General features: G+C 43.5%; 7 protein-coding genes across 10 annotated transcripts; 4 read left to right on the top strand and 3 right to left on the bottom strand.

Moving 5' to 3' along the window:
- The first annotated feature begins 3,439 nt into the window (after positions 1–3,439).
- On the top strand, positions 3,440–4,332 carry Bhp2. Its single transcript, XM_001556559.2, has 3 exons — positions 3,440–3,794; positions 3,848–3,933; positions 3,985–4,332. The coding sequence occupies exons 1-3, from the start codon at positions 3,626–3,628 to the stop codon at positions 4,024–4,026; spliced, it is 297 nt and encodes a 98-aa protein (XP_001556609.2). The 5' UTR covers positions 3,440–3,625; the 3' UTR covers positions 4,027–4,332.
- Positions 4,333–4,530: 198 nt separating this feature from the next.
- BCIN_11g01440 (hypothetical protein) lies at positions 4,531–6,655 on the bottom strand. The gene has a single exon (XM_024695838.1). It carries the CDS (start codon positions 6,162–6,164, stop codon positions 4,632–4,634), a length of 1,533 nt encoding a protein of 510 aa, XP_024551634.1. The 5' UTR covers positions 6,165–6,655; the 3' UTR covers positions 4,531–4,631.
- Positions 6,656–7,965: 1,310 nt separating this feature from the next.
- Positions 7,966–9,611, top strand: BCIN_11g01430 (hypothetical protein). The gene is made up of 2 exons (XM_001556556.2): positions 7,966–8,404; positions 8,461–9,611. Exons 1-2 carry the CDS (start codon positions 8,337–8,339, stop codon positions 9,533–9,535), a joined length of 1,143 nt encoding a protein of 380 aa, XP_001556606.2. The 5' UTR covers positions 7,966–8,336; the 3' UTR covers positions 9,536–9,611.
- A 116-nt stretch (positions 9,612–9,727) lies between these two features.
- Positions 9,728–13,871, bottom strand: BCIN_11g01420 (hypothetical protein). The gene is made up of 4 exons (XM_001556555.2): positions 12,900–13,871; positions 12,463–12,833; positions 12,376–12,409; positions 9,728–12,330 (listed from the first exon to the last, which is right to left on the bottom strand). The coding sequence occupies exons 1-4, from the start codon at positions 13,239–13,241 to the stop codon at positions 9,826–9,828; spliced, it is 3,252 nt and encodes a 1,083-aa protein (XP_001556605.2). The 5' UTR covers positions 13,242–13,871; the 3' UTR covers positions 9,728–9,825.
- Positions 13,872–14,242: 371 nt separating this feature from the next.
- BCIN_11g01410 (hypothetical protein) lies at positions 14,243–16,938 on the bottom strand. Of its 4 annotated transcripts, XM_024695834.1 has the most exons (4): positions 16,271–16,938; positions 15,988–16,200; positions 15,664–15,897; positions 14,243–15,616 (listed from the first exon to the last, which is right to left on the bottom strand). In XM_024695834.1, the coding sequence occupies exons 1-4, from the start codon at positions 16,550–16,552 to the stop codon at positions 14,720–14,722; spliced, it is 1,626 nt and encodes a 541-aa protein (XP_024551631.1). In that variant the 5' UTR covers positions 16,553–16,938; the 3' UTR covers positions 14,243–14,719. The 4 variants fall into 4 exon arrangements, with proteins under 4 accessions (XP_024551631.1, XP_024551630.1, XP_024551633.1 ...); XM_024695835.1 differs by having other exon boundaries at positions 15,988–16,938; XM_024695836.1 differs by having other exon boundaries at positions 15,664–16,200.
- A 4,691-nt stretch (positions 16,939–21,629) lies between these two features.
- Positions 21,630–22,815, top strand: BCIN_11g01400 (hypothetical protein). Its single transcript, XM_001556551.2, has 3 exons — positions 21,630–21,840; positions 21,898–21,974; positions 22,058–22,815. The coding sequence occupies exons 1-3, from the start codon at positions 21,738–21,740 to the stop codon at positions 22,451–22,453; spliced, it is 576 nt and encodes a 191-aa protein (XP_001556601.1). The 5' UTR covers positions 21,630–21,737; the 3' UTR covers positions 22,454–22,815.
- An 861-nt stretch (positions 22,816–23,676) lies between these two features.
- On the top strand, positions 23,677–27,248 carry BCIN_11g01390 (hypothetical protein). Its single transcript, XM_001556550.2, has one exon. The coding sequence runs from the start codon at positions 23,885–23,887 to the stop codon at positions 27,104–27,106; it is 3,222 nt and encodes a 1,073-aa protein (XP_001556600.1). The 5' UTR covers positions 23,677–23,884; the 3' UTR covers positions 27,107–27,248.
- The last annotated feature ends 420 nt before the right edge of the window (positions 27,249–27,668 follow it).

Genomic DNA, 27,668 nt, shown 5'->3' with positions numbered 1-27,668 from the left:
ATATTCTATCTCTTCCCACATTGGTGCAGTGACGGCAACTTCCTTCCTGTGGCATCACTATCCATTAATATAGCGGCGTGAAGTTACTCTAATATATAATTCAACTACGCGAAGAGCCTTCACAAAAGCGTTTCTAACGATGTGGGCTGCCTATGGTTCTCACTCTTCGGCCAGCGTCAATTAGTCTGAACGCCTGACCTCATCATCAAGAGTCTCTTAATCAGGGGATGATGCGGTTACAACCACCTTTTTGTTTTGTTTTTTAAAGGAAGAATATTCATCTTTTGGTGGTGGTTGTGAATTTTTGAATGCGTGAGTGAGTGAGTGGAGTCTGTTGGTGATTGGTTTGGGAGTATATCTTCACTTTATACATGCTTCATTCACTGTCGTCGCTTAAACAACATTTTGAAAAATGTGGGTCAGTGGCTGGGTGCAAAATTGGGGAATCATTCACTGCGTAGGTTCTGGATACCCAGACCAAACAAGTATTCAGATAAGAAAACTTTGAATAAGGAACAGGTAATTTGAACATACAACTCACATCTTTAACACGGGGGGCATTCACCGATCATGAATTCAATGTTTTCCTGCTTCCTTACTACCTATTCTCCTTAAATTCTTCCTCGACCTTATTAGTTCTATGCGCCTTCAACGTCAAAAGCTTGTCTGATCTTAAGTCTCTTGTAACTTTCAAAGTCGTGTACATTAGATTACAACTACAACTCGAACTTTCAAGCAGTAACCATGAAGCTCAACAACAACGAAGTGGGAGGCAACTATGCCGGACAGGTGGTGAGCTCAATCCAACTATGCAAACCGCCCTTTGCGTTTTACTCTCTTCCTCCTCATCACTTGCAATAAAAGCCCAGATTTTAACTAGCATACCACTCTGCAGTTTGACTCCAGAGCCCTCAAAGCTGCCACTCAACAACCCACTCAATCCAAAAACACACTCGCAGAAATTCAACATACAATTCGCGAACACCAAAAATAAATCGAAGACTTCCAGATAAAGATTCAGAAACACGTGCAACAAATTGCAGCACTATGGCAAGAGGAGCAAGCCTTGCTGAAGGAACAAACAATCTTTAAAGTTGGAAAAATCCAGCGCGAGCTTTGTGATGTTGATAAGAAGAATAAGCAACACGAAGCCGATGAGAAGAAAAATAGGGACACAATGGCGAAGCACATGTTGCTACACAAAGTTTTGTATGAAGAATAATTCTGAAAGTACCTGCACGGTGTCGAACAGTAGGTGTCTTAAAATTTCCTTGGTTCTCATGCATGTATAAACCTTGGCATATCTTTCCAACTTCATCACTAATCTCTGCATTCTTTACCCAGATGACGAGAGCTGGGAATAAGAATCAATATCTTGGTCGGATGCGAAGGAATACTAGGGATAGATATGACGCTCATATCAAACACTCTGCGATTGGATATCTAAGAGTGGAACATTGATTAGACAGGAAAAACGGGGGACAAACATTGGACTTTTTGAATGTAGATGGTCATCGGGTTTATAATTCATTCAGCCAAACATTGTCAATTTCATTGCAGGTATTGGGATAGATTTACTTATCTAACAGTACTGAATAATGATGAAAGCTTTAGGTAGAAGAAATAGATACTGCTTTCGACCTCGATCTCTATGATATTGAGTGGATGAAGTGACGTTAGGGCGTAGCCGTTCCGGGTTGTTCATAAAAGCGCCTGTAAATCTAGACATTAGCATCGAAGCATTTTTTGTATGCATTCTATCAAAGTTTGCCAAGTTTATCTAGGGTTTTCTTTGGGATATAATTGGAGTTTAAAAAATCTTACGATGGTGATTAGCATGGATAGGAAAGAATATACATATTGCACGTGATTTATGCGTGACTTTTCAAGTAAGCTACCCACTGCACGCGAAACTACTAGCGTCGACGTCAAATGCTTCTCGACGAATCTTTGACCTGCCGTCGTTACTTGTTCTAAAATATCATATTTCCCACACAAATGTAAGTCGAATGAAAAAATTCGACTTATCAAGATGTTTCTTGCCAGCATACAACCTTGTCATCTATGACGAACCATTAACGCGGACGATATATCTCATTTTAGTTGGGACCAACAAATCCTATCCATTTCCAGAATTCTATATCTGGGTAAGCGAAAGAAAGGAGAAAATGTCGATCTTTCGGGCAGAGTTGCCTTTTTTGAATGCTCAATTCGCACCAATTGACCAATCGGGGGTATCGCTACGGTTCTTATGTGGCCTGCATTGAAAATACCGGAGCAAAAGCTTTGCCACATATCGACCAACAAATGCATTTTGAGGACCTTTACCATAGTTCAACATGCTATTGCATGTTTGCCACACGGTTGAGTCTTCATTTCGGATTTTTCCTTGCTTGAAAGCAGGCATGGTTTCTATTCTGACAAAACCGGTTCTCTATCTGCATACCAGAAATAGCCTTCACACAACATCATTGGTGCTCTAGTAGGCCTTCAATACTTGTTATGGTATGATGTGTTATGCCAATACAGGAAGCTTGCTCATTATCATACGATCATATTCCGAGAACGATCAAAATTGAGTCGTTGAGCATCATCATTCGCCAATCGTCCACGAGGCTATAGCTGTCTCGACATTCGTCGTTAAGATAGACGTCGCATAACAATATAAAATTGACAGATTGACACTTCAATCCCGGCAATGCATCACGATGATCGCGCCAAGATTTGAGGTATGGGGACGGCGGACCCCTGAACATCAGCAGCTATAGTACTATAAATTCTCCACAACGGCTACGTCCCGTCCTTGAGCTGAACGAACTTCTGTGCACGGGGCACATCACCATAGAGAATCTCGAGAGAATCTTCGAAAAACACATGTAAACATATACGCCACAATTGCTACCGATATGTTCGGAATCACGTAAAATTCAAACAGCCAATCAATCATGAGCTTCGGAATGATCCATTCGATAGTGGAATATCAATATTGGTTGGTTGATTAAAAATTGAATTTTTAAAAAGATATTTCATTTTGGTGCGCAGATGATTTTGTTCAGCCCGAGCCATATTTACCAATAAATCATGCTGCAAGTCGCTGATCGCCGGGTGGTAAACCTTTCCCTCCTGCCCTCTGCCCATGGAAAGCTGAACTCGGCATTCCGAAAAGTGGCTCGTACTTGGTGGCAGTGTATGTCAGGAACCGATGGCAGTCCATGGGATTGGTCTTTGGTAATCCACATCCAGGTCTATATTTCTTTTCTCATAACCGAGTTCTCCAGTGATCACCACGTAAATTCCTTGGATATCATTACTTTTGCTGTGCTTATCGATATCATTCTCAAAAATAGGGTATAGCATGCTATGTGCTATCATCACCTCGTGTTAAACAATTGCGTTGAATAACAAGAAAATTCATGAGCTGACATCATGTACCTGTCCTGAGACATAGCTGGGCTATATTGACCATCAGGGGAGTAAGAGGAAAGGGTTCAGGAAAACTTATAAAGTGCAAGAAGTTTCCTCTTCAGAATCATCATCAATTCACTCTCAGTCTCATCATCACAACAAACTTCAAGAAAACAACTTTTTCTTTCACCAAAATAATTACACAAAATCCTTCGTCAACATGTTTTTCTCAAGAATTAGCACCATAGTCAGCATGACTGCCCTATTCGCATCTGCCCTCGCAATGCCTACAACCCTTACATCTCGACAAGATGCTATCTGCAGCAGCGGTAATCCCCAATGCTGCGACGTTGATGTCCTTGGTGTAGCTGATCTAGACTGCGAGGCTCGTATGTATTCCCTTCCCATAATCATAGCAAGTCACTAACTCAATGCCAAACAGCACCAGCTGCATACACAGATATTAAATCTTTCAGTGATGTCTGCGCCGATGTTGGAAAAATCAACATGTGCTGCGATCTTCCTGTCGTGAGTTGTCTTGATATTTTGACGGGGTCTGGACACTAATTTCTCGAATAGTTGGGCCAAGGTCTTATTTGCAGTTCTCCAGATAATTCATAGAGGATTCGCGAAATTCTATGCTTGCGCTTAATCTGGATGTTGAGGATTTTTGGATCTCACAGATCTGAAAGATCCTTGATCCTAAGATTAAGTTGCTCCTGAATTTTCATGTATTACAGTTTAGATGATGGGGTTGCGGAGACGGATTGTTGGTTGTTGATTTTTACTTTTATCTGTATTCTTGACTTTGTTTCGACCACTTTGGACACACAATGTACGATGTGTTTAAATTACGCGAGCGAACTCAGTGTGTCACAGGAAGGAGTACCAGCTTAGCAACTAGCAAATACAATTTGTTATTTCTCATGTGCAGAACGAGCAGTCTAGATTGTTCGAGCTTTTCAACTCATAATGTGACTTTTGCGGAGCAGCATTTGATCAATGCATACAAATGATAGTGATTACAATGGTTTTAGCAAAGAAGAGTCTAAAGTGTCACTCAATGTGCTTTATAGCGTAATTCTAGCATTGTTTTTTCATTCATCAATTTGAATTCAAAAATCATGCGGTATCTTAGATTTACAAATCGAGTGTATTTTGACTGCTATGAAAAAGGGTTATCCCATGCAATTCCTATCTTCCTTTAATCCCTTAGCGGGTCAATTCTATCTCTTTCGCTTACCATCTCCACCTTCAGATGGTATAGCAGGTCGTTTACCCGCTGATTTACGAGTAGTGCTCTTAGAAGGGCCATCTCGTCGGTCTCTTTGATCAGGCTCTCTCCTTCTACTTGAAGATCTTGAACGCCCATTGCGACCATCTGAACTAGATTGAGAACCTTGTCGAAGCGCAAGAGATGTGCTTCTTCGTGGATCTGGCCCTGCGGATCTTGATCGAGAACGATTTCGCCGCTCGGGATTTTGATCTGTAACATGTAGCGGTCTCCATCTTCCTTCATCAAAATCACTTACTACAGATGCATTTGCACTGGATGGCTTTGATGTTCCACTACCTGATGCGGTTGTTTTTTTGGCCGATGACTTTTTCGCACTAGATTTCTCGAGCTTAGAATCAGGTTTTGTGGAAGACTGATGGATCTTCAATGGAAATTCTACATGTTCATGTCCAGTCGTGTTCCAAAAATGCAGTCGTAAATTGTATATTTCAGCTGGATCATTCGCACATCGCGGCATGTGATTCTTCATCAGGTCTGTGATTTCCCCCGGATGATTATCCGAGGTATCACAGAGGAATTTATGAAATTCCCAATCCTCCAAATCCATCAAGTATTGTCCCGGTGGTCCGGCTCTTAGGTCTATCTCTTCTTCGCTTTGCTTTGTTCCGCTTTTGTAAAGTTTGCTGCCGCGCTCATACACCATCGCTAAAGTATCTGTAAAATCATGGGCTTTCAGAAACGCGCCGCAGTCTACCCCTTCATCACTTCTAGATCCCTTTCCCTTACAATATGTATAGTATTCTAATGCAAAATTATCATTTGCAGTATCCCACACAATGTTTTTCAGCCCATGGGCCCGTTTGAAAACTTTGTCCTGTTTCTCCTGTTTTCCCTGTTTCTCCTCTTTCCCCTGCTTCCGCTGTTTCCGCTGTTTTCCCTGTTTCCCCTGATTCCCCTGATTCCCCTGATCGAGATTTGCAAGATTTACCGGCGCGTCAACTTTCGCCGTGACTCTACCAAGCCGTAGAGCAGCATACTTCTGTAAGAGCATAGTATGATTGTATGCCAAGCTTTCGAAGCGATATTGATTCACCTTCTCCCAGTCTCCGTGAAAAACGCTGTCAAGTTCGTTTTCCCCGATATTCCTGAGATAATCGAGATTCTCTTGATTCCACCAGATATCTTTCAGGGTAGGAGGGGCAGGAATAGAACTAGGTACCGGTGCGTTTTTTTTCTTCAATACCGTGACGAATTTCTTTATGGTTGTTGTTCTAAGATTCTTGAAATTGTGCTTCAGAAAATATGTGTATATATATTGATCATCATTCATCAGTTTCCTCTCTTTCCCTTCGAGCCAAGTAGCATAGACGTATTCAGAATTCTTTTCTGGAATCATATTCAAAGAATACCCCCCTGGTGGCGTATTTGAACTAATTTCCGGTTGACTATCCTCAATTCTTTGCTTATATTTGTTTTTTTTCTGATAATCCAATTCATTGTACTTTATCTCAAGACTTTTCATCGGAAGTCCTGGAAAATATTTTGTACAAATGGCATCGTATCTAAATCGAGTCGGATTTTTAGAAGCCCGTTCTATACACAAGTTTCTCCATTGTTGTTCGTCAAATACCGTCTCATCGGCGATCTTCTGCTATGTAGTGTTCACTTCGGCCCTGATCTCTGGCAATTCACAACTTGCAGTGAGTTGGTAACGTTTATCCCTCAACAATTTTTGGAGTTTCTCCCAATCTTTTTGGGGATGTTCTATTACCAAACGTTTGATGGTTCCTATATCCTTATCCGACCAATGTGCCCATGACGAATTTTGGTTGCTACTGCCAGCAAATTTTCCTTGATACCGAGACATTGTGCGATAATTTTGAGGTTTTTAGTGAAACAGATTGTTTGCTACGAAGCAATGATTCGGCTCGTTGTCGCTCTCTCCAGTTTAATCCGGTAGTATCCTTGCGATTTCAACGATTCTCAGATGTGATGGTTGTTGTATGATTGATCAATTAGCTAGGAGAGCATCTATACTTGTACAAGAAATTGAATTTCGAGATCAGGCACGCCGACCTGACACAGGTATAGGCATCCGTTTGCGTTCAGGCCTGGCCTGGTTTCCATAGTTGAAGGTTTTGAACTGTCAATCCATTATGGATTTGAATTTGAATCTACCTAAATTATAAAAATCTTATCAGTTAGCACTTCGCCACAGGCCCAAACATTAGCACATTTGAGCTGCCAAAAGAAACACTTACTCTGGCTTATGTGAACTTCTCTAACCGTTTGCGTAAAAGATATCTTCGTACATAATACTGCTCTTCAACGAGAACCTCTTCAAGACTGAAAGAACTCACCAGCTATAGTAGAAAATTTGCTTTGAAACATGCCAAATTTCCAAATTAATTCCACGGTGAAAATCACTTTCTCTCAATATAAAGCCTAGTGTTCATAAATAGAAGTAAGTATATAGCATATACTAAAGAGCGTAATCCACCAGAGTAGCATGAAATGACACCCAACAATGTATCAGAACAAACCAAACTCTAGAAGGTCTCAATGAACCCAAAAAAAAGTCCAGTAATATCTCTCTTATCACAAGGCAGAAACCAACACCAACATCAACAACAAAATATATTTCAACATTTTCAAAGATCTGGACGAGGTCTAGAACAGGCTACGAAAACGGAGCCGCGACCTCGCTCCCTAGTTCCAGATTATACTTCATGAGCAGTATCCGCAGCACCAACATGGATTTTCAAAAATGATAGGCGACGGTATTAAATGATGCAAGTAAGTAAGCAATTCCAGAACAGTTTAAATCTATGAAAACATCCTGGTTGGAAAATGACCTCGGCTCAAAAATATGAAATCAATGATGAAGATTACCAAGAGTGGGTGGTAGAATACGCTTGTTTTACTATCCACCCAGCACACTAGAAGCCCGAAGATTCGGCCCCTCCCCTCCCCCGCCAACTTTACTCTGACCGCCACACCACACCACACCACACTACACCACACCAAAACAACATCCAACTTCCTTTCCAGAATCTCCGAACGATAACAATAGCAACAACAATAACAATAATAAGACCATTAATTTTTTTCCCACACCATGTGACTCCCAGCCAACCCCCCCCGGTCCCACAACCCAAGCCCCTAACCCTCCATTCCTCCGCTCATGCATCGGCGCAGTCCTCGCTTCCCCAGAAAGACATCCCCACCCATTTCATCCAATCTTCTGATTGGACCGCTAGACTCCAAATGAGGGGTGCAGATTCAACGCAGATTAAACATACCCCACAACTCATCTCTCGTTCGGAGAACATGGAGAATGGGATGAAATGGATGAAATGACCACATCGTGTTTTTGCAAAACAGTGCTGTGTATGGTGGGAAATTCCCTCGCCGAGATAGATGGATTCGGATCTCGGAGAACGGGGGCTGGGTTCTGAGATCGTGTCGGAGCTGTGCCGTGTGGTGTGGGCTGTAACTTGTGGGGAGATGTCTATACTGGGCTGGGTTTGCAGATGTTGTGCTGGTTTTGGAGAGATGGGTTTTGTCCGGATAGAGATGGGGATTTGTATAAATTGAACAGTGTCGGTCGATGTTTGTGAGTCTTTTATTTATTCGTTCGTTCGAAGTATCTACATCTTTTATTTGTGTGTAAGACATACGTATAACAGAAATCATGAGATTCTGGGGTCTTTTAACTACAGTCTTGCCATTTGCAATGGCAAGACCAGAAAGTCATTCAAGGTACGAATACGAATCTCCATTTCTGTTTCTCAACTAAATACTAACAAAAACTCCAGAGATTCCTCATATTTTTTCAAGGGACATGATTTATCCTCTCTCCTCATGCTCGAACAAGGCGGCTCCATCTTCAAAGACACCCTCAAACACAACGCCACACGACCCGCCGAAGCCATTCTCGGCGACGGCGGCATGAACAGCGTGCGACTCCGTCAATGGGTCGACCCCGTCGACGGCACCTACGGACTCGCATACAATCTCAACCTCGCCAAACGCATGCAAAAACAAGGCTACAAAATCTATCTCGATTTCCACTTTTCGGATTCCTGGGCCGACCCAAATAAACAGCCTCCTCCAGCCGCATGGCCCACAGAATTAAAAGCTCTCTCCAAAACCCTCAGAGCATATGTCAAAGACACATTAATATCCTTCAAGAAAGCCGGCATCAAACTCGATATCGTAGCGTTAGGAAACGAAATCCGTCATGGCATGTTATGGCCCGTCGGCTACGTAGACGTGGATATCCAACCCACCAAATCGCTGCATCAGAACTTCACATCCTTTGCCACGCTCTGGAAATCCGCACGCGCAGGCGTCGACGATGCGCTCGCGGCCGGAGTGCAAAAACCGCAGATTATGATCCACATCGACGACGGCTGGAACGTGACGCTGCAACAACGCTGGTTCGACGCATTGACCGCGAACGGGGTGCCGCTATCCGCTTGGGACGTTTTTGGATTTTCGTTCTACCCTTTCTATGGTACCGCGGCGACGTTGGAGAATCTTCGCACGACGTTGCATTGGGTTGCTGAAACGTATCGCAAGCCCGTTCATGTGGCTGAGACGGATTATCCGGCGATTTGCGACGGCCAATATAATCCGATTCCTGAGAGTAGCGAGCCGGAGATTCCGTATACGGTTGCCGGACAGTTGGAGTGGACGGAAGATGTGATTAGCGTGGTGAGAAATGTACCTCATGGATTGGGAAGAGGAGTGCACTATTGGGAACCGGCGTGGTTGAATAATACTAGTTTGGGAAGTGATTGCAATGATGCGATTTTATTCGCGCCAGACTATAGTGCGTGGCCTACTACCGTGGGTTATAGTAGAAAGTCGGTTGCATTGTTTAAATAGAAGGGATAGTTATTCGGAATGGACCTCGGGTTAATGTAATGGCTTTTCATAAATAATGATGAAACGTATAAAATCAAAAGTAAGAATGATTTTTGATATTGGTGGTTTTACATCATGTAATCGTATAATCAAGATATTCCAAACAAATCCTCAGGGCCATTGAGGAAGGGATACTTATGAACTCAACAACTTTGTAAAATGTCCTATATTTTTTCCCTACCCATCACATCCGAAACACCCATCTAACTTCCTCACAAGTCTCCCACCAAAAGCACATCACCTATCATCACTCAACACGAACCCGAAATCCAACCCTCAACCCATTTTTTCATCCAAACCCCCTCGATCCCCTTCAATCCCTTCAAATGCACACTAGCTTCAATCGCCTTCCCCACATCTTTATCTGACCACTTGGTCTCGGGCAACGTCTCAAAAAATCCAAGCAATTTAATCGCGGGATACCTTTCCAATATCCCTTCCAACTCCGTAGTACTAGACGCACTTTCTCGTGTCGTATCTTTCAATTTTTTAAGCCAGATGGTGTATGGGACTGACGTCATAGTTAAGTTGGGGTTCAAAGAATTTAACGTATCCAAGATAATCGGGAGTAGAGCATTCCACGCTGTAGGACTCTGATTCAACGGATGAAATACCCTGGCACCGAATTCAGAGGTTCTAGGATCTCTGTTGAATGAGAGGCCAACTAGTGAAGATGAAAGAATATCAATCGGCACCCAATCGAGTTTCATCTCATCGCCACCAAGGGTTTCTGGTACAAAGCCCATATTGAAAGAAGTAACTACTAGACTAGGCATCCATTCGGATTTATTCCATACACCGGATGTGTAAGCAGGACCTGCGATTTGACCCACACGAGCAATCTTTATATCGACAGACAATTTCTTAGCAGCGTGGTCAAGAATACGTTCGGAGATGAATTTACTCTCTGCGTAGCCCATTTGAAGAGGTGCCAATGTATCTTCAATGATTTTCTCGGGTATGGATGTTGATTCGAGACCTAGAATTGAACTGATGGATGATACGAATAGAATAGAGACATGATTTGGACTTGCGGAGAAGAAAGTGAGAAGATTGATTATCCCATCGAGTTGTGGCTTAAATGTTTCGAGAGAGAGGTTAAAGCTTACCGGCCAAGCACTGTGGATGATATCTGTTGCAGAATTTTGAATCCGTTTGTATGTTTCGTCATCGAGGTCGAGGTTGGGCTTAGAGAGATCTGTCTTGAGGAATGTGACTTTAGAAGTTGGGAAATCTGTGGATTCGTTGTTCATCTTGTTCTTTTCCAGATGGCGGGAATGAGCAGAGGATGTTCGATCTAAACAGTAAACATGTGATACAGATTTATCTTGCATCAATTTCCTTAGGATATATGATCCAAGAGAACCAGTCGATCCCGTCAAGACAACTACATGTTCATCGACCAGGGAAGAATTTTCCACAAGCTCATGCTCACTAGAGATTTCATCAACGAGTTGAATGTATTGTTGGAGAGTTTCCTCAATCTGACGACGACGAATCGATGTATTCATTGTATTTGTACTAGACTCATCTTTAGACATAGCGATGATTGATTTGAGTAATTGAGCAATGGAAGGATTGGTGTATAAGATAGAGATAGCGAGACCAGGCTTGTTTAGAGCTTTTCTTAAATGTCGAATGAGTTGCAACGCTTGCAGAGAATCCATACCTTGAACAAAAAGATTATCTTCATCCTGTACTTTGACCTCGTCCCATTTAGTGACTTTGAGAACAGTTTGACGTAACAGTTTATGTACTGCCTCGATATCATGAATACCTACGTGCTCTTCATTTTCATCATTCTCACCTGCGCTGTATGCAGACATTTTATCAGCATCAATATATAACTTCTCTATCTCGGAAGCATATTCTCTCAACGTGGGACTTCGCTGTATAGTTCCTTTCGCTGACATTAAGATTGGACGTCCTGGTTCGGTGAAAAGAATGTGAGATTTTGCAATTCTGGCATGTGCTGGACATGTCAAGTTAGCATCTTCTATAGCAGGCCAAATATGTTCAATAACTTCTGCCCTTTCTGTCGCAGTCATTGGCTTTTGGTCGACAAGCTCGATCAAAAGAGCGGCTTGAAATCTCAATGCACCAATAACCATTGCTTGACGGATATCTTGGTGTTGATTGAGTCGATGTTCCATGGAAATGGGATTTGTTTTTTCTCCTGTGAGGAAGACAATAATATCATCTCCTCGACCACGGTAAAGCCAAAGATCTGGTTCTGTAGGATGTGGCGAGTAGAGATCTTTTGATCTCCACTGTTGAAGCTTTGGAAATGTTTTGAAGATAGGTTGTAATTTTTCAAGATCAAGGTTTCTATTCCAGACAGCTTCATAAAGATCATCAGCCTGATGCTCGAAGGATATATTTGCACTGGGATCAAATTGATGGTGACCCCAAAAGTTTGATCGCGTGTTGACTGGCTTCATGGAAGGATAAAATCCCGTCTCTGTAGCTCCTACGTGGCCGATAAGTTCGATTTTTGAAGAGATAACATCTCCAGCGGCTGGTGGAATAGCACCTCCTAGGTAGAAAATCCGTTTCAAATTTGCAGCAACGAAGTCTAGACTCTCTTTACTTTGTGCAAGATCAACAACGTAGGGCGGTACGAGAACCGCGATATCAGCATTATTATGCTTGAGACCATCAATCAAAAGACTGGCCGAAGGGAGACCAGCTATTGGATATATGGAAACACTCCGTCTGGATATCCCGTTGATTAAACCAAAGAAGACACCGGCCGCCTACCTCGATTAGCATCAATCGACTATCAATTCAAAGTGACTTACATGGAAACTTGGAAATGTATTAAAGATACGAACTCTAACTCAAAATTAGCTTGAAAACATAGAATCCAGTTATCATCGATCACATACCCGGTGTATAATTCCATTTGATTAACATAACCGGCCGGGGTTTCATTCCGCTGTGTGGCCGTAGCTATGTAATCATGTGTCCACACGATAGGTTTCGGTAATTCTGTGGTTCCAGAAGTGTGTAGAACCACAAAAGGCTCATCTTTAGCAGCCTCAAAAGTTTTCTTGAATGGGAATTTTTCGTGAGATTTTTCGGTCAGATTTAAAATGTTAGGTAGTTCGAGTATTTGAACGCCCATTGAAGAAAGAGCAGCTATCACGGGTTGTAGTTGAGCTGATTGGGGGCTTGTTGTGACCAGAGTTTTGCATTTGGTAAAAATAAGTAGATTCTCTTGCGCACGTATACTGTTTCTTGGTGATATAAGAAGGGCCTGGATAAGTCAGCATGTGTTAATTGCTTTTTCAAAACATGTCCTTGAAATAATCAAATTACACACCTTGTATCCGGTTTTGACAGCTCCCAATAAGAAAGCATTGACGGTGATATCATTAGGACCAATGTAAGCCAAGGCAGGAAAGTCTTCCCCAGGGCCTAGCTTTTCTTGAAGCCACCAAGCTACACCATTAGCAGCATTTGCTAGAGATCCATATGAGAACTTTTGATAGCCAGCTTCGTAACTGACGGGATTAACAGGATATTCGGCAAAGATAGCTTCAGGTTCCGTTGCAGCAATTGCATCGACAAGATTGGGTAAAAGTTCTTTCGTACTAGAGGTAGTAGGTTCTGCTCCCTTGAAAAATGTTGCCATGATGGTCGGTTCAAACGAATATTTATACATAAACAAGATTGAAAAATGAAGAAGATGATACAGCAGATAGTTGCACGTAAACAAACTCCAGCATGTCTGGGGACTTGGAGACAAATTAAATAAGAAACAAAAGACGAGATGAAGAAACAACAATCTCAACAGATGAACCTCCCCAACCCTAGTGCGGGGAAACTGCTCACATTTTACTCAGCCTCCAACGTGCATTTCCAACATGCGTAAGAACATCACCAACACTTGTTAGAAAATTTCTGACATTTCTGGACATTGTTCGATTTCCCAGACAATCACTGGCCTACATGACTGACGCGGAGAATGGAGCACAAAATTCCAGTATCCATGCTGACAACTCTTCAACCAACGAAATTTAATGCCGACCACAGGAATCCGCTCAAATCAGCCGGCTCGACCAACGTATTAATTTGTGGATTACCATTATTCGTGGGTATACATCAAAACGAGCTAGATTAACAGGTGTTTTGTCAGAACCAACAAGTTGAGTTGTGGGGTATACGTAAGATTTCCGTAGTGACGATAATCCTCAATAGTGGGCGGGCGTATTCTTCGACAAGTATCGACTTGCATCGATACATTCTTTCAACCCGCAACAAATCATTTATCGAAACCGATCGCTGGTGATTCGTTGATGAAGAAGGGATGAAGTGTTGTTCACATCGATATTGGTTCCAACGTCCCGAGAAGAAATGATAGGTTAGCTCTATATAAGCGAAATAACAAATCGAGTCGGAGCTATAAGTATTTCCAATAATTTTTCATAATCCATTTATTATTTATAACTGTTATATGAAATATAATCTTATGTAAGATTTCGAACTACTAAAAGCTGAAACCTCGTTTCATTATTTCAGATTTTGTATAACTATTTCTACAAAGTGTCAAATATTTCTAATTAATTTATGAGATAGTGGTACTCAATTCCGGCCTCGGATGACGCTTACGTAGAGGTGAGTTAGTATGAGGTCTGTGCGCAACCCAAGAGCCTCAAAGTACTTTGCTACAAAAACGACTCAAACACAAAAGAAGGATTCCCAAATCAAATCAAATCCTTCAATCCAACCCAACCCAGCTCAACTCAATCTAATCCTCATAATCATAAATCTTTTCCTTCTCCCTCCTCCCTCCTACCTCAGAAAATCCTTCAAAACAAGCAAAATCTATATCCGTTTCTGATTATACAGAAACCCAACTTCTCTGCATCAATAATAGGAAGAAAGAGATTATAGTGCTATTCAACTATAAATATATATATATATCTCCATATCACGAATATACACATTCTTCCTCTTCCTCTTCCTCTTCCTCATCTTCATCTCATTCATCAATATCATATCATATCACATCATAAATATAATCCATATAATCAATTTCAGACCCTCAAATATCTTCATAGATAGCAGAATCTCATTCAAGATATCACACCGAGTTTCCATCTGATTTTCCCAACCCCCCTCGTTTCCCAAACCCTCAATCTACGATTCCCGTATAGAACTCACACGACAAGGTACAACTCCAACTTCTCCATGTCTTTCCCCATCCCCCATCTCCAAAACCCTATTACCAGCACCAGCACCAGCATGAACATTCTCTCCTCCCCTCTCTCCTACCCCCCTCTTCTCCACCACCCCCCCAACCCTCAAATCCCTCCTCCTAATCCCCCATCCCCCACCCCACCCCACCCACCCCTTCTCCCACGGCCCCCTCAAGAAACAAAGCCCCAACCCCAACCCCACAAAGCCCACCCCAGCACTCCCACTCACCACCCAACCTCCCCTGGCATACAATCGATTTCCTACCGCCGTCCCTGTGAGCTGCCCCGAAAAAACCATCAACATATACGCCGTATTAACTCTATTCCTCGCTTTTGGATCGATCCCATAAATCGCGCTTCGATTCGCAATCTGCGCGGTTTGGATGCCTAGGTCCATGAAGATGGCTTGGAGAATTGGACCCGCAAGGGTGAATTCTCCAGTATAGGTACCGATGACGACGCCGATGAAACAGTAGAGAAGGCCTAGGATGACGCTGAAGAGGGGGATGAATTTATCGATGATGATACGGGAGTAGATGGGGCCGAGGATGAAGGTGACGATGCCGATGAGGGCGAAGAGACCAATGGGGACGGGGGAGAAGGAGTAGGGAGGAGAGGAGAGGAGGAATGTGAGGGTTGTCCAGTAAGAGGTGAAGATTGTGGAGGTGCAGAAGCCGATTAAAGATGCTTGAACTAGAAGGGGATGTTTGAAGAGTAAACGAATAATACTGAGTAGGTGGAAGAAGTAATTGAAAGATCCCGGATTGGTGCTTGGGTAGTCGGGCATGAAAAAGTAGAGAAGGATGAAGATAAGATATTGGACACCGAAGGAAAACCACTGAGAAATTAGTGAATACAGCAAGCGACGTGGGGGGAGAAACCTACGTAGATTGTTCGCCAAGTAGTGTATTGTGTTAGAATACCAGAAAGCAAACGAGCGATCAGCAAACCAAGTAGTAGACCGGAGGAAACAATAGCCAAGCAAGTTGCTCTGCGATTTGGCGGTGCTAAATCCCCTACTAAAGGGAGCATGAGTTGTGGAGTAACCGTAGTAAGTGCCGTGATGAAAGATATTCCAACAAAAACAGAAAATGAGTTTGTGAGGCATAAACCAAGCCACTATTAAGATGAACCTGAGTCAATACAAGAGCACATTGCGAATGTTTCATCATGAAAACAGTATATAAAAGTCTTTCCAAGTAAACGTACCATAGTCGCAGTAAAGAATACCAATGACAATACGAATGTACGTCGCTTGAAGATATCTCCTAGTGGACATAGAAGCAACAGTCCAGATGCATAACCTGCTTGCATTACGGTTGGAATAATTGATGCGCGTTCATTGGTGACATTGAATTCTGCGGCTAAGATATTAAGAATAGGGTGACTGTAATAAAGATTTGCCACCGTGAAAGTACAAGCCTACAAATATTTATTAGCGAGATTATACAGCAATGAACCTCCCATTGAGAAGTCAATAAGTAAAACCCACAAAAGCAAAAAGCAAATTCATCCACAAGCTGAATTTTGGCGGTTCATCTACATCATATCGACATCTCTTCGGCGTATAAGTAACCATACCCCAAAAGAACTTCATTATCCTATTCTCGTTTATCTTAGAAAATCTCTGTTTCTTTCCTTCATCAATCGTGCAATTGATTGAATTGGATTCTTGAGAACAATCTATTTCTTTCCCATCTTTCACGTTTTCATTATCGTTCATTTGTGGTAATGGCGGGGTCCGTTCAATGACGAGATCGGAGGTCCGAAACATGTTTTCTTTTTGGAAATGAAGATAAGATCGATGGATAAAAGATATTTATATCATATTCATAGCGCTACCCGTTGATAATATTGAAAACCTATCAATTGAAATGGTGACGAATGACATCAGTAGAAACATTTGTATGAAGGGGCTCATGAGAGTAAGAAACACTGTCTAGTTATGAAGTAGAGTTTCGATACGAGTACTGAAGAAATCGTAAAGTCCGTCCGCATTATCGGTGCAAAACTACGATGAGCATGGATCGATGAATTAAGCTTTAATTTTTACATCTTCATTGGCGGTTGGCATTAAAGGCGGAAGTCGGCTTCCGAGATGCACTTGAGCGTTTGAAAATCATGGGTTGTGAACCCCCCTGGTCAGAAGCGACACTTTTCAGTGAATCAGAAGAGAAATTGCCAAATCATATGAACAGCTAGAAGTTGTCAAAAGTGTTGATTTTATTGAAGCAGGGGCAATATAGAAGTGAACGTACCTCGAAATTTTTTCAACTTCGGGGGGAGTTATTTTTTTCCGAGAAATTGATGAAAAGCATCACACCCCTCCTTCACCAACGCCGTTCTCTCCTTCTATTTTCGTCTCCTTTTCTCCACCTCCTGCTAACTATACTCTAAATATCACGCGCTAGAGCATGAGAGTAATGGCAAGTTTGCTCCACAGTATCGTCATTGGCTAACTGTCAAAATGTCAATTTGTTCGAAGTGGGTAACTTGTAAGTGAATATAGCTATTGCTAGTACCTACTTAAAGTTTGGCAGTTAAACTGTAATCAGAGCTTTTCTCTTGGTCATTCTCTATCTCCTCACCCTCCCTTCTTCCCCTCCTCAACCTTGTCTACCACCCCTTAGACAACATGATCATTCATACATTAAGAACAAAAAGGTTAGTACACACACGGCATGATATAAACATGTTTCAGTTATGTCAATCTGGGGAAAGAAGGTTAGTGTGTGGGGAACCTCACCTAGTGTAAGATAGCGGCTCAACAATAGATAAACTTGTGATTCATAGCACACGTGGAAGTCTTCTTTCATGAACTTGGGTCTTAATTCTAATCCGACCAACCTTTCCATGCCTTGAAGAAAATCATCGCAAAATTTCCAAGCAAGTGGAGAATTTGCGATTGACAAAAAATGATATATGATGTGCAGGATTACCCTACAAATATTGATTCGATGAATTTCCTATCGCCAGACTATGACAAAAAGGCAAGAAGCACTTTTCTTTCGCAGATTGAGAGAAAATTCCAATTCATCATCTTCGAAAAACATCATGAACTATGAAACAATCGCAACATTGGTCTGATCTGATATCGAGCGGGTAGACTTCATTACCAACAAAAAACACGATGCCTTTGAAGTTGCGGAATAGATGCCAGAAGGGGAACCGATGACACAATATCTGAATCTAGCGACGGTTGTGTGTTAATGGAAAATAACTATATCGCGGCGGACGAAAGGGGCTGTGGTTTGGACTGCCAGGCAGGAATCGAAATGCCGGATTTGAAGGATCAAATCATGATAAACTCAATGAATATCACAATCGAGCATCTTAACATCTCTCGACAAATCAAGGATGATCGTCCCATGATTGACAATAAGATGCAAGACACTCCGAACACAAAGGCAATGGATGTTGAGATGCAGAGTGAAACACTCGTCCACAACAATCACATCAAAGAGGTGAACTGTACATCATCGGTCTCAATCAAGCTTTCGTCAGATGTCGATGCGAGCAAATCTAAACAATTATTCGCGCATCCCTTGCGAAAATCAGCTTATCGTCCATTTGCAAATCCCTCTACGAATACCTTCTCTTTGTATCTCCTATTGTTTGAAAACCACCCTCACACCCACCCATACAACCGCCATCTCCAGGCAGCACGATAGAAAGGATTTTGACAGAACATTAAGATGATATCGAAAGCAAAACTGGTATAGCAGTGGATAAAAGAGTTGGTATCAATACCACAAAGTCGAATTATTCAGCGAATCAAATAAGATGATTCAGCCAAGGACGAGGTCGCTCTAACAATAATCGGATGAATCTCTTGGAACACCATCTTGCTGGAGACTGTTGGGACAGAATTCAGGAGGGTGTCGTGTTGTAATTTGAATGGTATGGGTGTAGCTGTGTGGCAAGAAACTGCGAATATAGGAGGCATCCCGAAAATGCGACCTGATAGGAGAAAGCAACGAATAGGAGTAAAAGTAAGCAATCTGAATATATAAACTTATTTAGACCAATTTCTGAGGAGGCTTCATCACTGATTGCCCTTGGCTAATGAATGACTTTTCGGATACTAAGGAGACCCTGACCTGTGCTTGAGTCATTCGAGGCGAAACTTCTCAATTTGGTGTTCTCATTTATATACGACCTCAAGTCAGTCGATGAGATTATTTGAAGAAATTCAGGAGACTCCCCCTTGATACTTGAGCTTGTCTAAGAAAGAGGCCTCGCTAGAAATTGAGTTCACTCAAATTAATACCTCGTACTCAGGTCCGCACGAGCCCGAGGTGTAATTGAATGAAAGTCAAGATGAATAAGAAGAACAAAGTCTCCAATTCCAAAACACTTTCAAAATTGAAATGCTACCCAAAAGCTTCACTCATCGCCAAATGCAATTTCAAATTCAAAAACCTCTTAATCATGTGTTCGTAGATCACATGTGGGTCTTGGCACTCGTTTGTCTCCTCTATCGAGAAGTTCAACACTATTGACTCACCGTTGGCGAATGAACCAAGATTACGCCGAACATCCGGAGCTACCGGTCCTGAAAAAAAAAACCCCCAAAATGTCGCTAATTTTCAATCGTTACCATTGTTTTTCCTTCATAGAGATAGACACAGTAGAGTGGTCAGTGGTGAGTCTGTGACTGCAAGTCTTGAGGAAGAGCCCACCAGGGCCCGACGAAACTAAGATGGTACCCAGCTTAACGGAAATAGTCCGTTGAGCTAACATTTTAGTTGGTTGGGACGAGCTTCTTGATTCGAAGGAAAGGAAAATCGCAGTCCGTGAACTTGAAGACGTTTCTTAGGTTAGCTTGGATGGTTTGAGATGAATGGGATTGTTATGCAGATTGTTTGACGATCGGTGTAGATTTGGTGAGCGTTGAGTTAACAGCGTACGGAAAAGGAGAAACGGGCATTGGTTAGAATTGGGGGAAAGCATGATCTTGGTGAGGAAGTGAAGCTTGGGTGGAGCAACGGGAGCTTCAAAGGGAAGGAATTCCAAGAAGCGACGATTCATAATGTATAGATAGGTACTAGGGTAGCTTAAAATAGAGCGAAGACAGTAGAGGACAATGAATGCGATGTATTTGATACTGTAGATGTAATCCAAAAGACTAAGTTAACAAGAAAGGGTCATATTTGGTGGCATTGCATCCCTTTGTGCATTGTTGTTGTAACCCTTTGTGACTTTGCCTTTGCACGTACTTGAGTGTTCTGTTGTACCTTGGAGAGATCTCGGATGTAAACAGAGCAGAGCAAAAGGTGTAACTGTCGCGAAGCTGTGGGTATTTTCCATCTAACCACATCTATACTAGCTCCAGTAGCCATAATTGCCGTGAGCAGCTCCCCGGTTGGTCGAGGGAAAATGCAACCAAGGTACTACTCACACTTGAGCCAATCACAGTACCACCTGGGACATTGGACAGAGTACAAATCCTATCAGATCAGATCATCAGAGCGGAGCGAAGCGAAGAAGCCTCCACGGCAGTGGCCCAGCGGAGCGTCATCAGATTCATCAGATTCATCAGATACATCAGATACATCAGATTCATCATTCTCTTAGCATTTCACATTCATCAAACATCAAACACCAACGACGGCAATCGAGGGAGGGATAAGACAAAACGCTCTTTAGGGCGGGCGATTAATCATTTCCGATAAGAAAGGAAAGGAAAGGAAAGAAAGGAACAAAGACTTGAGGTTATTAGGGAGAAACTAGACGGACTTGCGTTGTGCTTGTTCAAACCAATCCACTTTAAATACCCAGATAGGACTAGTCGGTCGATGCAGCCCCTGTTTAATGAAGGGAACAAGCTTTTTAGCGTCTCAAATCAGGAACGATTTGGTTGTGATGGGAATTTTGAGTGATAAAAGTCCGATAAGAAAGGAGGAACGGGAAGGAAGGGAAAGGAAGAGGACGTGGAGGGTGGAGGGTGGATGAAGTGAACGGAAGAAAGGAAAGAAAAAGTTGCAACGCAATTTCATTTTGGACCAGGTCACGGATATCAAGACTCCATTTTACGATTTTTCTCCGAAGGCAATACTCATTTAAGTTAGCACGCGGATGGGTGGATGGTGGATGGGTAGGCGGGTAGATAATAATCGAATGGGTATGGGTCGGCACCGAGAAAGAAGAGGAAGATATAATTATTCGTGGTGGGGTGACGACGATGAGCGTTAGCTTGAAATGCAGACGAAAGAGGCGACAACAACGACAACGACAATGACAACAATGACAACAATCCGAGTTTCATCTCCCGTTGGCTGATTGGGTCGAAGTTGAAGAACCTGTGACCGGACCTGGTAGATGAGCAGTAGATACGCTTGGCAACATATCTGGTGCGCCAGGGACAAAACGGATCCAAGTCACAGAGAGCGCGCTAGCCGGAACAGGCATATAATGAAACTAATGCAGCACACGAGCAAGGATGGCCGTGGAGAGAATCCAGATAGATTGGCGAGCTAGCCCCGTCTGCGTTAGACCGGCTGGCGAGATCTATTGATTCGTTCGCACCCTGCCCATGGATCCACACGCTAAGCCCAATGCGGTCGTGGCTTTCCCGCTTTCCACCTATCTTATCCCTCGCATTCTCCGATGGTAACCTCTTTCGTACCTTTTTTTCACCTTTGCATTTTGCCATTGGGACTTGCCCAGTGCAGCAGTGCCAGACCACCAGTGCCAATACCTTCTCACGATAAATTCAAATACTGCACCCCAACCACCTTCTCTAATTGATTAATAAATAATAATTTCCATTTCCCGTCCGGATTCCCTTCCTCCTCCTCCTCCATCTTTTTCTAATAAATCCCATCAATCCATATTCTCTTCCACCCGTCGAATCACAAGATCTCCGAATAACTTCACTCTCGACCTGCAACCTTTCCAAGAACTATTCTTCTGCGACCGTGTCTACTCTCAACAAAATCCCACCACCTTCCACCAAGATGTTTATCAAGTCAATTGTCGGTCTTAGCATCGTTGCTCTCGTGGCAGCTCAATCCTCCAACGACACCATCGATCCTAACTCTGTTGACGCCGTTATGAGATGTACGTTTTCTTTAATCTGTCCCACTGATCATCAAGTATGCTGACGATATATCACAGCCCAATGGTGTACCGCCGAAATCAACACTTGTGGCACTTTATGTAGCGGTGCCATCGATGCCAATACTTGTGACACTGTAAGTAAAATCCTTCCCCACTCCAGTGCTTGCTTGACATTCGCTTGCATCATATACACATACTGACTTCACGTTCTTTTCAGAGTTCCTTGAACTACACCTGCACATGTTCTTCCAACGGATCCACTCCAGGTCTCCAATACTACAAACAAACCATGCCAACCTACATCTGCGAAACCATTTACGCAAACTGCATTGCCGCCGGTGAGAACGATGCCGCCGCGCAAAAGCTTTGCAAGGAGACCGAAGCGAAGAACTGCGGTCAATTGGATCCCGATAAGTTCACCGCTCCTGCTACCACTTCCGCAAGTTCAACTGCCTCCGCAACCGCCACTAGTACTTCCGCTGCATCCGCCACTAGCGCTTCTGCCTCTGCTGCTACCTCTTCTGCCGCCGCTTCAGCTTTGAACATTGGTCACGAATTTGGTACTGGTATCTTCGCCGCAGGTTTTGCTGCGGTCTTTGGTTTGATGCTTTAAGAAGGGATTTCAGACGATGGATTTGGGGATAATTACCATGATCTTTGTATCCTTACAAAGAGCATGAGATTTTTTTGAATCATCCGATGATGATTGTGTGCATAATTTTGACGCTTTCACTCCATTGTTTTTGTTTTTAGCGCGTGTCTTTTCTTTTCTGATTAGCATTGGTGTTCATGGCTCGTGGTTTTCACGTTTCTGCATCGATCTATATCCATTCAATGTCTTTGAAGGCATGTCTGAAGTGGCTGTGCTGCTAGGTTTATAAAAGCAGATATTTTAATACCGGTCAAGGGGATGATTAATGATTGAGATGAGAGTGAAGAATGGTAGCTGATGGAGCTCGAATTCAATACATACCATATTCATATACTGGCGTAGCATAGCATAGTATATACAATAATGCGATTGTGCATGCCAGAAACTTTTGATTACCTTTTGGATGTGAGTGAGGTTATGTTTTGATTCATTTATGGAGGGGGGATTATGTTTGGTATTTTGATAAGAACGATAAGCAAGTGTTCAGCAGTGTCCAGCAAAAATCCCAGTAGGATTTCAAGATACGCTTTCTATTGGTGTCTCTGTCTTTATCGAATTCACGCAATCCTTTTAAGACTGTTGTATTTCATGTCTTGTTATAGAAGGGGAAGGGAGGAAGGAAGGAAGGGTGCTTTATGGATGGGATGTATAATCACAATTGATGATGTGTGATGTGTGATGTATGATTAGGGGTATAGCATTATGGCATAGTGTGATGAGGTTGATGTTGGAGGGAGGAGGGGTTAGGGTTGAGTTTGGGGTTGGGGGAAGATTGTGAGGTTGTGAGGTTGTGAGGTTTGTGAGGTTGTGAGGGGAGTGGGTGAGTTTGTGGAGAGAGCTGAGGGTTTGTTGGAATAGTGGCATCGTTTGATAATTGGAATGACAGATGACGGGTAATGATTGCTGAGGGATTCTCTCTTCGCGTCTTTCCTTTTTTTGGAGGAGAAGTGATGGATGGATGGCATTGTTCCTTCGTGCTGATAAGTATCTTTGTTTATTGATAATGGAAGGTATTCATCTTTCATCTTGTTTCCTCTCTCTTTCATCCTTTTCTTTATCCATTTCTTCACAAATATATTGTCTTTCATCCTTCATTCATCTCTTCATTCTCTCCACAAATTCATTGTCTTTCATCATCTTCATTCAAGTACTTAAACCCTCACTCTCCCCCTTCCTTCACTTAAGAATCCAAGAACACTTCACACAAGTCATTCAACTATACCTTTATATCGATTCAATTAACTATCTAGACACTGTAACTAAAATCAAAGTAGCTGGTCTATTCTACATTTTACAATCCATACTGGTAAGTACACATTCTAGTCCAAATACTCACAACCATATTAGATCGCAACACAAAAAGATATAGATATATATAAACAAAGCACGAAAATGAATATCAAACATGTCCCCAAGAAGACCCCGGTCTCACCCGACATTCCCTCATTCGGTGTCGAATTCGAATTCCTCATCGCGGTTCTCGCTAAACCCTCCATCGAAAACCCCAACCCCTCCGATCCACGAACCGTCTATTTCCCCTCCACCCCCGAAGATAACGCACCATCCTACTTTCAAATCCCCGTCGGAAAAGAAGACTGGGCCAACGAATGGTCCATCTACGCACACATCAAACGCAGTCTCGCTTCCATCGGTCTCCCCACCGAACCCAGAAAAGCCAATTCCAACTTTGCCATGTGGGAAGTGACTGCGGACGGCTCTATCAAGGGCCCCGCACCCCCTTCTCGTCGCAACAAAAAAGCCTACGCCGATTGGCAAGCCTACACCTATTGGCCTATCGAAATCCGCACTCCCGCCTACTACTACAATGAAGATGCCCTCCGCGACATCTCCGACTTCTGCGCCATCATGCGCAAAAACTATCTCGTCACCGTCAACGAATCATGCGGTCTGCACGTCCACATCGGCTACGGAACACAGGGGTTCACCCTCCCGCATCTCCGTCGTCTGGGCGCCATCATCGAGGCCTTCGAGCCGCAATTCGATTCCATCCATCCCGAGCACCGTATCGATTCCCGTAACGCGCATTGTGTTTCGTTCCGCCAGAATACGTATTTCCAGTATCAGTATCGACAGGATCATGGACGCGCTCCGCGCGTGTTGGAAACGATCGCGACGCTGCTGGCGTATGAGAGTAGAGATGCCTTTCGCACGTGTGTCGCGAGTGAGGCGACGACGGGTTCGTATGCGTTTGTGGGAGAGACGACGGCGTGGAATTTCGATCGCATGGGTACGGAGAGTAAGCGTCGCCCAGAGCACGTGCCGGATACGATTGAGTTTCGCGGGCATGAGGGGTCGTTGGATGCGGAGGCGGTCGGGAATTGGGTGAGGACTTTGGTGGGGGTTGTGGAGTATACGAGGAGCGTTAATGCGTGGGGTTTTGGAGAGTTGCTTTTGAGGGCGAGGGAGGAGAGCTGGGAATTGGGGGCGAGGGATCAGAGGGTCACGGGTCAGGGAAGATATGAACCTGGTGGGGTTATGTATAGACCTGTTTTTGGAGAAGAGTGGTGTGGCTTGGTTGATTTACTTAGAGTTTTGAAAATCAATGGCCCGGCACTCTACTATGAAAGCAGGAAAGGTAGGTGGTTGGAAAACGGAGTTTACAATCATTGGTATAAGCATGCTCCGAGTGAGTATGTTGTTCAGCCTATTCACGAGGACCCTGAACCCAGCAATGATGATGAATCTTTACCACCTTCCTCAAAACCTTCTTCGGATTCTGAATCTGGTCTTTTCGATCCGTTCAATCCTAATCCTATTCCGGTCACACCTGGGAACCCGGTCGAGGAACCAGAAGGTGAGAAGACAACACCTGTTGATCTTACGAACTTGGATATCGATACCGGATTCTCCGATCATTCCTCCTCGCCCACCAAAAAGGTAAGTGCTCCCAAGCCCTCAGTAAAGCCATATATCGCGGTTCCATATCCCGATACTCCAGAAACTAAACCTAAACCAACTCCGCGTACCGGATTCAAGGTCCCTTCATCTTCTTCTTCCTCTTCAACTACCAATTCTAGCACCAAATCAGTTTCCCTCACTTCATCTCACTACGAACGTGAAGCCGTGAAGGCTCGCGCGATTGCAGCGAAATTCTGGGATGGAGAACGGAAGAGAGAGAAAGACGAGGCGGAGAAAGAGGTAGCAAAGAGAGGAAAAGCAGTTGAAGAAAAGACAGAAAAAAATAGAAAGAAGAGCAGCATGGATCTCGGCAGCGAGCGAGTCATGAGCACAAGAAGCGCAGCATCAGCCTCAGCCGTCGAGTTTACAGACACGGGAGCAAGAGAAGAAGAAGACGTATGGGAGCCTCAAGGATGGAAAGGAGCAGATTCAGACGCGATAAGCGAAGAGACGAAAGTATTCGCAGAAGCCAAGAGACTCTCCGAAGAACAAGCAGAACTCGAAGAAAGAATCCGCAATCTAAGACCCGGTATTGGTTACCTCCATGCTGTTCGTCATCCTCCTCTTCGGCCTCTCCCCGGCCCGGTCAAATATACCCATCGCGCCCCAAATCAACACTCGCATCTCCTTCAAGGTACTACTCCCGCTGAAATCGAAGCCCTCGCCCCCAACACCTCCAATTTCCTCGGCCGTCCCTTCCACCGCGCATTCCGCGCACCCTCCACCCCCTGGCTCGAACACGCCCCATCAGGAAGCGGCATGAATCCCCGCCGAATGCCCTACCCCGGCCCCGTCCCCATCATCGAAGAAAGTCGGATCACCATGCTCGAGGACGCACTCAACAGCACCATCGGCGAAGAATGGATCTGGGACCACGGACTCCGCACTCGTTCCGCCGGCCTCCAACACATGCTCCGCGGCCGCCAACTTTACGAAGTTTCCCCCACCATCAAAGCCCGCCTCCTAGCATACAACGATCTCATCATCAATCATCATTCTCACGGCCGCTCGATACATCAACTTTTCCCCGCACGTGCCCACAACGTCACACAATTCGAAGCGGCGGATGATCGCTGGTGGCGCGGCCAAATCGCAGAATCGGAGATAGTAAGATTGGAACGCCAGGCTGCAGATAGCGATGAGAATGCTGCGCTCAATGCACTCGAAACACTCGACTCCATGCGCCGAGGCGAACAATATTTCTACCAACCTGTCGGTGTGCAGAATCCATTTGCGAGCGGCCCCAGAACACAGGCTCAGATCGAAGAGGATATAAGTCCTGGTGCCGATGCACCTATTGCTGTTCCGGGACCTGATAATTCTACTCCTGCTTCTTCTGCTGTTCCTGCGGGACCTCGAAATCCGCGCACGGAGGAAAGAAATCATTTTAGGAAGGTTCAGGAAGATGCATGTCGAGCGACGCGGGAATTGGAGGAGGCGGAGGAGGCGGCTGCGAAGGATGAGATGGAGAAATATGAGGCGGAGATGAAGAGGAGGATGGAAGTTGCTATGGCGATGATTTTGAAGGCGAGAGAGGAGGCTGCGGCTACGGAAGAGGAGGACGAGGAGGAGAATGGGGATGAAGAAGAGGAGGAGGATGATGAAGAAGAGGAGGAGAAAGATTCGACTATAGTGGCACCGGAGCCGCAGGACAGTTGGGAAAAGGATGATGAGGGAGGGTTTGGGACGGTTTAGGTAGGTGAGAGAGGTATGTTTATTTCTTATGTCTATCTGTCTGTCTGTTTATCCGTACTTTGAATTTCTTTACATCGAAATCTGTTCATCTAATTTCCTTGCCCTCGATTCCCTCACAATAATAAATAATTTCTATTAATCAATTTGTTTCCTTGTACTTGCCATATTTGGTTTCGTGAAGATGACTGGTAAATGAAGATGCGAATTTTGGTATGTATGTATGTATCTATGATGATTATGTGCTGTATGGTATATATAATGCTCTCTTGTAGAGTATTAGATCAGATGTAGTGAAGAATGATCTATTAATAAACAAAATATAAATTTCTAAGTTTACTTATTAGTCTATTCAAGATATTTGCGAGTGATTTGTATTACTTTATTCCTTTTTCCCTTTGTTGCTTTTTTATTATTGCTTGTTAGGTGTGTCGACGAAATTAGGATTCAAGTAGGTAGGAATGTGTAGAATTCTATAAAGGACCTAGATTCCGGGCTAATATGTGAATCGTTTAAGTTTTTGACTTTGAATAATTAGAATTCAAATCTTTTAAATCAAAATGGG

Source organism: Botrytis cinerea, chromosome 11 (genome assembly GCF_000143535.2).
Source record: "Botrytis cinerea B05.10 chromosome 11, complete sequence".
Classification (NCBI taxonomy): domain Eukaryota; kingdom Fungi; phylum Ascomycota; class Leotiomycetes; order Helotiales; family Sclerotiniaceae; genus Botrytis; species Botrytis cinerea.
This window is presented reverse-complemented; position numbering and strand designations above follow the sequence as displayed.

Excerpts from the sequence above, each read along its gene's own strand:
- Bhp2 (XM_001556559.2), top strand. The coding sequence starts at position 3,626 with ATGTTTTTCTCAAGAATTAGCACCATAGTCAGCATGACTGCCCTATTC. Across the intron at positions 3,795-3,847 it reads TGATCTAGACTGCGAGGCTC|CACCAGCTGCATACACAGAT; the intron begins GTATGTATTCCC and ends AATGCCAAACAG. Across the intron at positions 3,934-3,984 it reads TGTGCTGCGATCTTCCTGTC|TTGGGCCAAGGTCTTATTTG; the intron begins GTGAGTTGTCTT and ends TTTCTCGAATAG.
- BCIN_11g01440 (XM_024695838.1), bottom strand. The coding sequence starts at position 6,164 with ATGAAAAGTCTTGAGATAAAGTACAATGAATTGGATTATCAGAAAAAA.
- BCIN_11g01430 (XM_001556556.2), top strand. The coding sequence starts at position 8,337 with ATGAGATTCTGGGGTCTTTTAACTACAGTCTTGCCATTTGCAATGGCA. Across the intron at positions 8,405-8,460 it reads AGACCAGAAAGTCATTCAAG|AGATTCCTCATATTTTTTCA; the intron begins GTACGAATACGA and ends CAAAAACTCCAG.
- BCIN_11g01420 (XM_001556555.2), bottom strand. The coding sequence starts at position 13,241 with ATGTATAAATATTCGTTTGAACCGACCATCATGGCAACATTTTTCAAG. Across the intron at positions 12,834-12,899 it reads CTGTCAAAACCGGATACAAG|GCCCTTCTTATATCACCAAG; the intron begins GTGTGTAATTTG and ends TGACTTATCCAG. Across the intron at positions 12,410-12,462 it reads CAAATGGAATTATACACCGG|AGTTCGTATCTTTAATACAT; the intron begins GTATGTGATCGA and ends ATTTTGAGTTAG.
- BCIN_11g01410 (XM_024695834.1), bottom strand. The coding sequence starts at position 16,552 with ATGTTTCGGACCTCCGATCTCGTCATTGAACGGACCCCGCCATTACCA. Across the intron at positions 16,201-16,270 it reads TGAATTTGCTTTTTGCTTTT|GCTTGTACTTTCACGGTGGC; the intron begins GTGGGTTTTACT and ends AAATATTTGTAG. Across the intron at positions 15,617-15,663 it reads CTACTTGGCGAACAATCTAC|TGGTTTTCCTTCGGTGTCCA; the intron begins GTAGGTTTCTCC and ends CTAATTTCTCAG.
- BCIN_11g01400 (XM_001556551.2), top strand. The coding sequence starts at position 21,738 with ATGTTTATCAAGTCAATTGTCGGTCTTAGCATCGTTGCTCTCGTGGCA. Across the intron at positions 21,841-21,897 it reads TGTTGACGCCGTTATGAGAT|CCCAATGGTGTACCGCCGAA; the intron begins GTACGTTTTCTT and ends GATATATCACAG. Across the intron at positions 21,975-22,057 it reads ATGCCAATACTTGTGACACT|AGTTCCTTGAACTACACCTG; the intron begins GTAAGTAAAATC and ends CGTTCTTTTCAG.
- BCIN_11g01390 (XM_001556550.2), top strand. The coding sequence starts at position 23,885 with ATGAATATCAAACATGTCCCCAAGAAGACCCCGGTCTCACCCGACATT.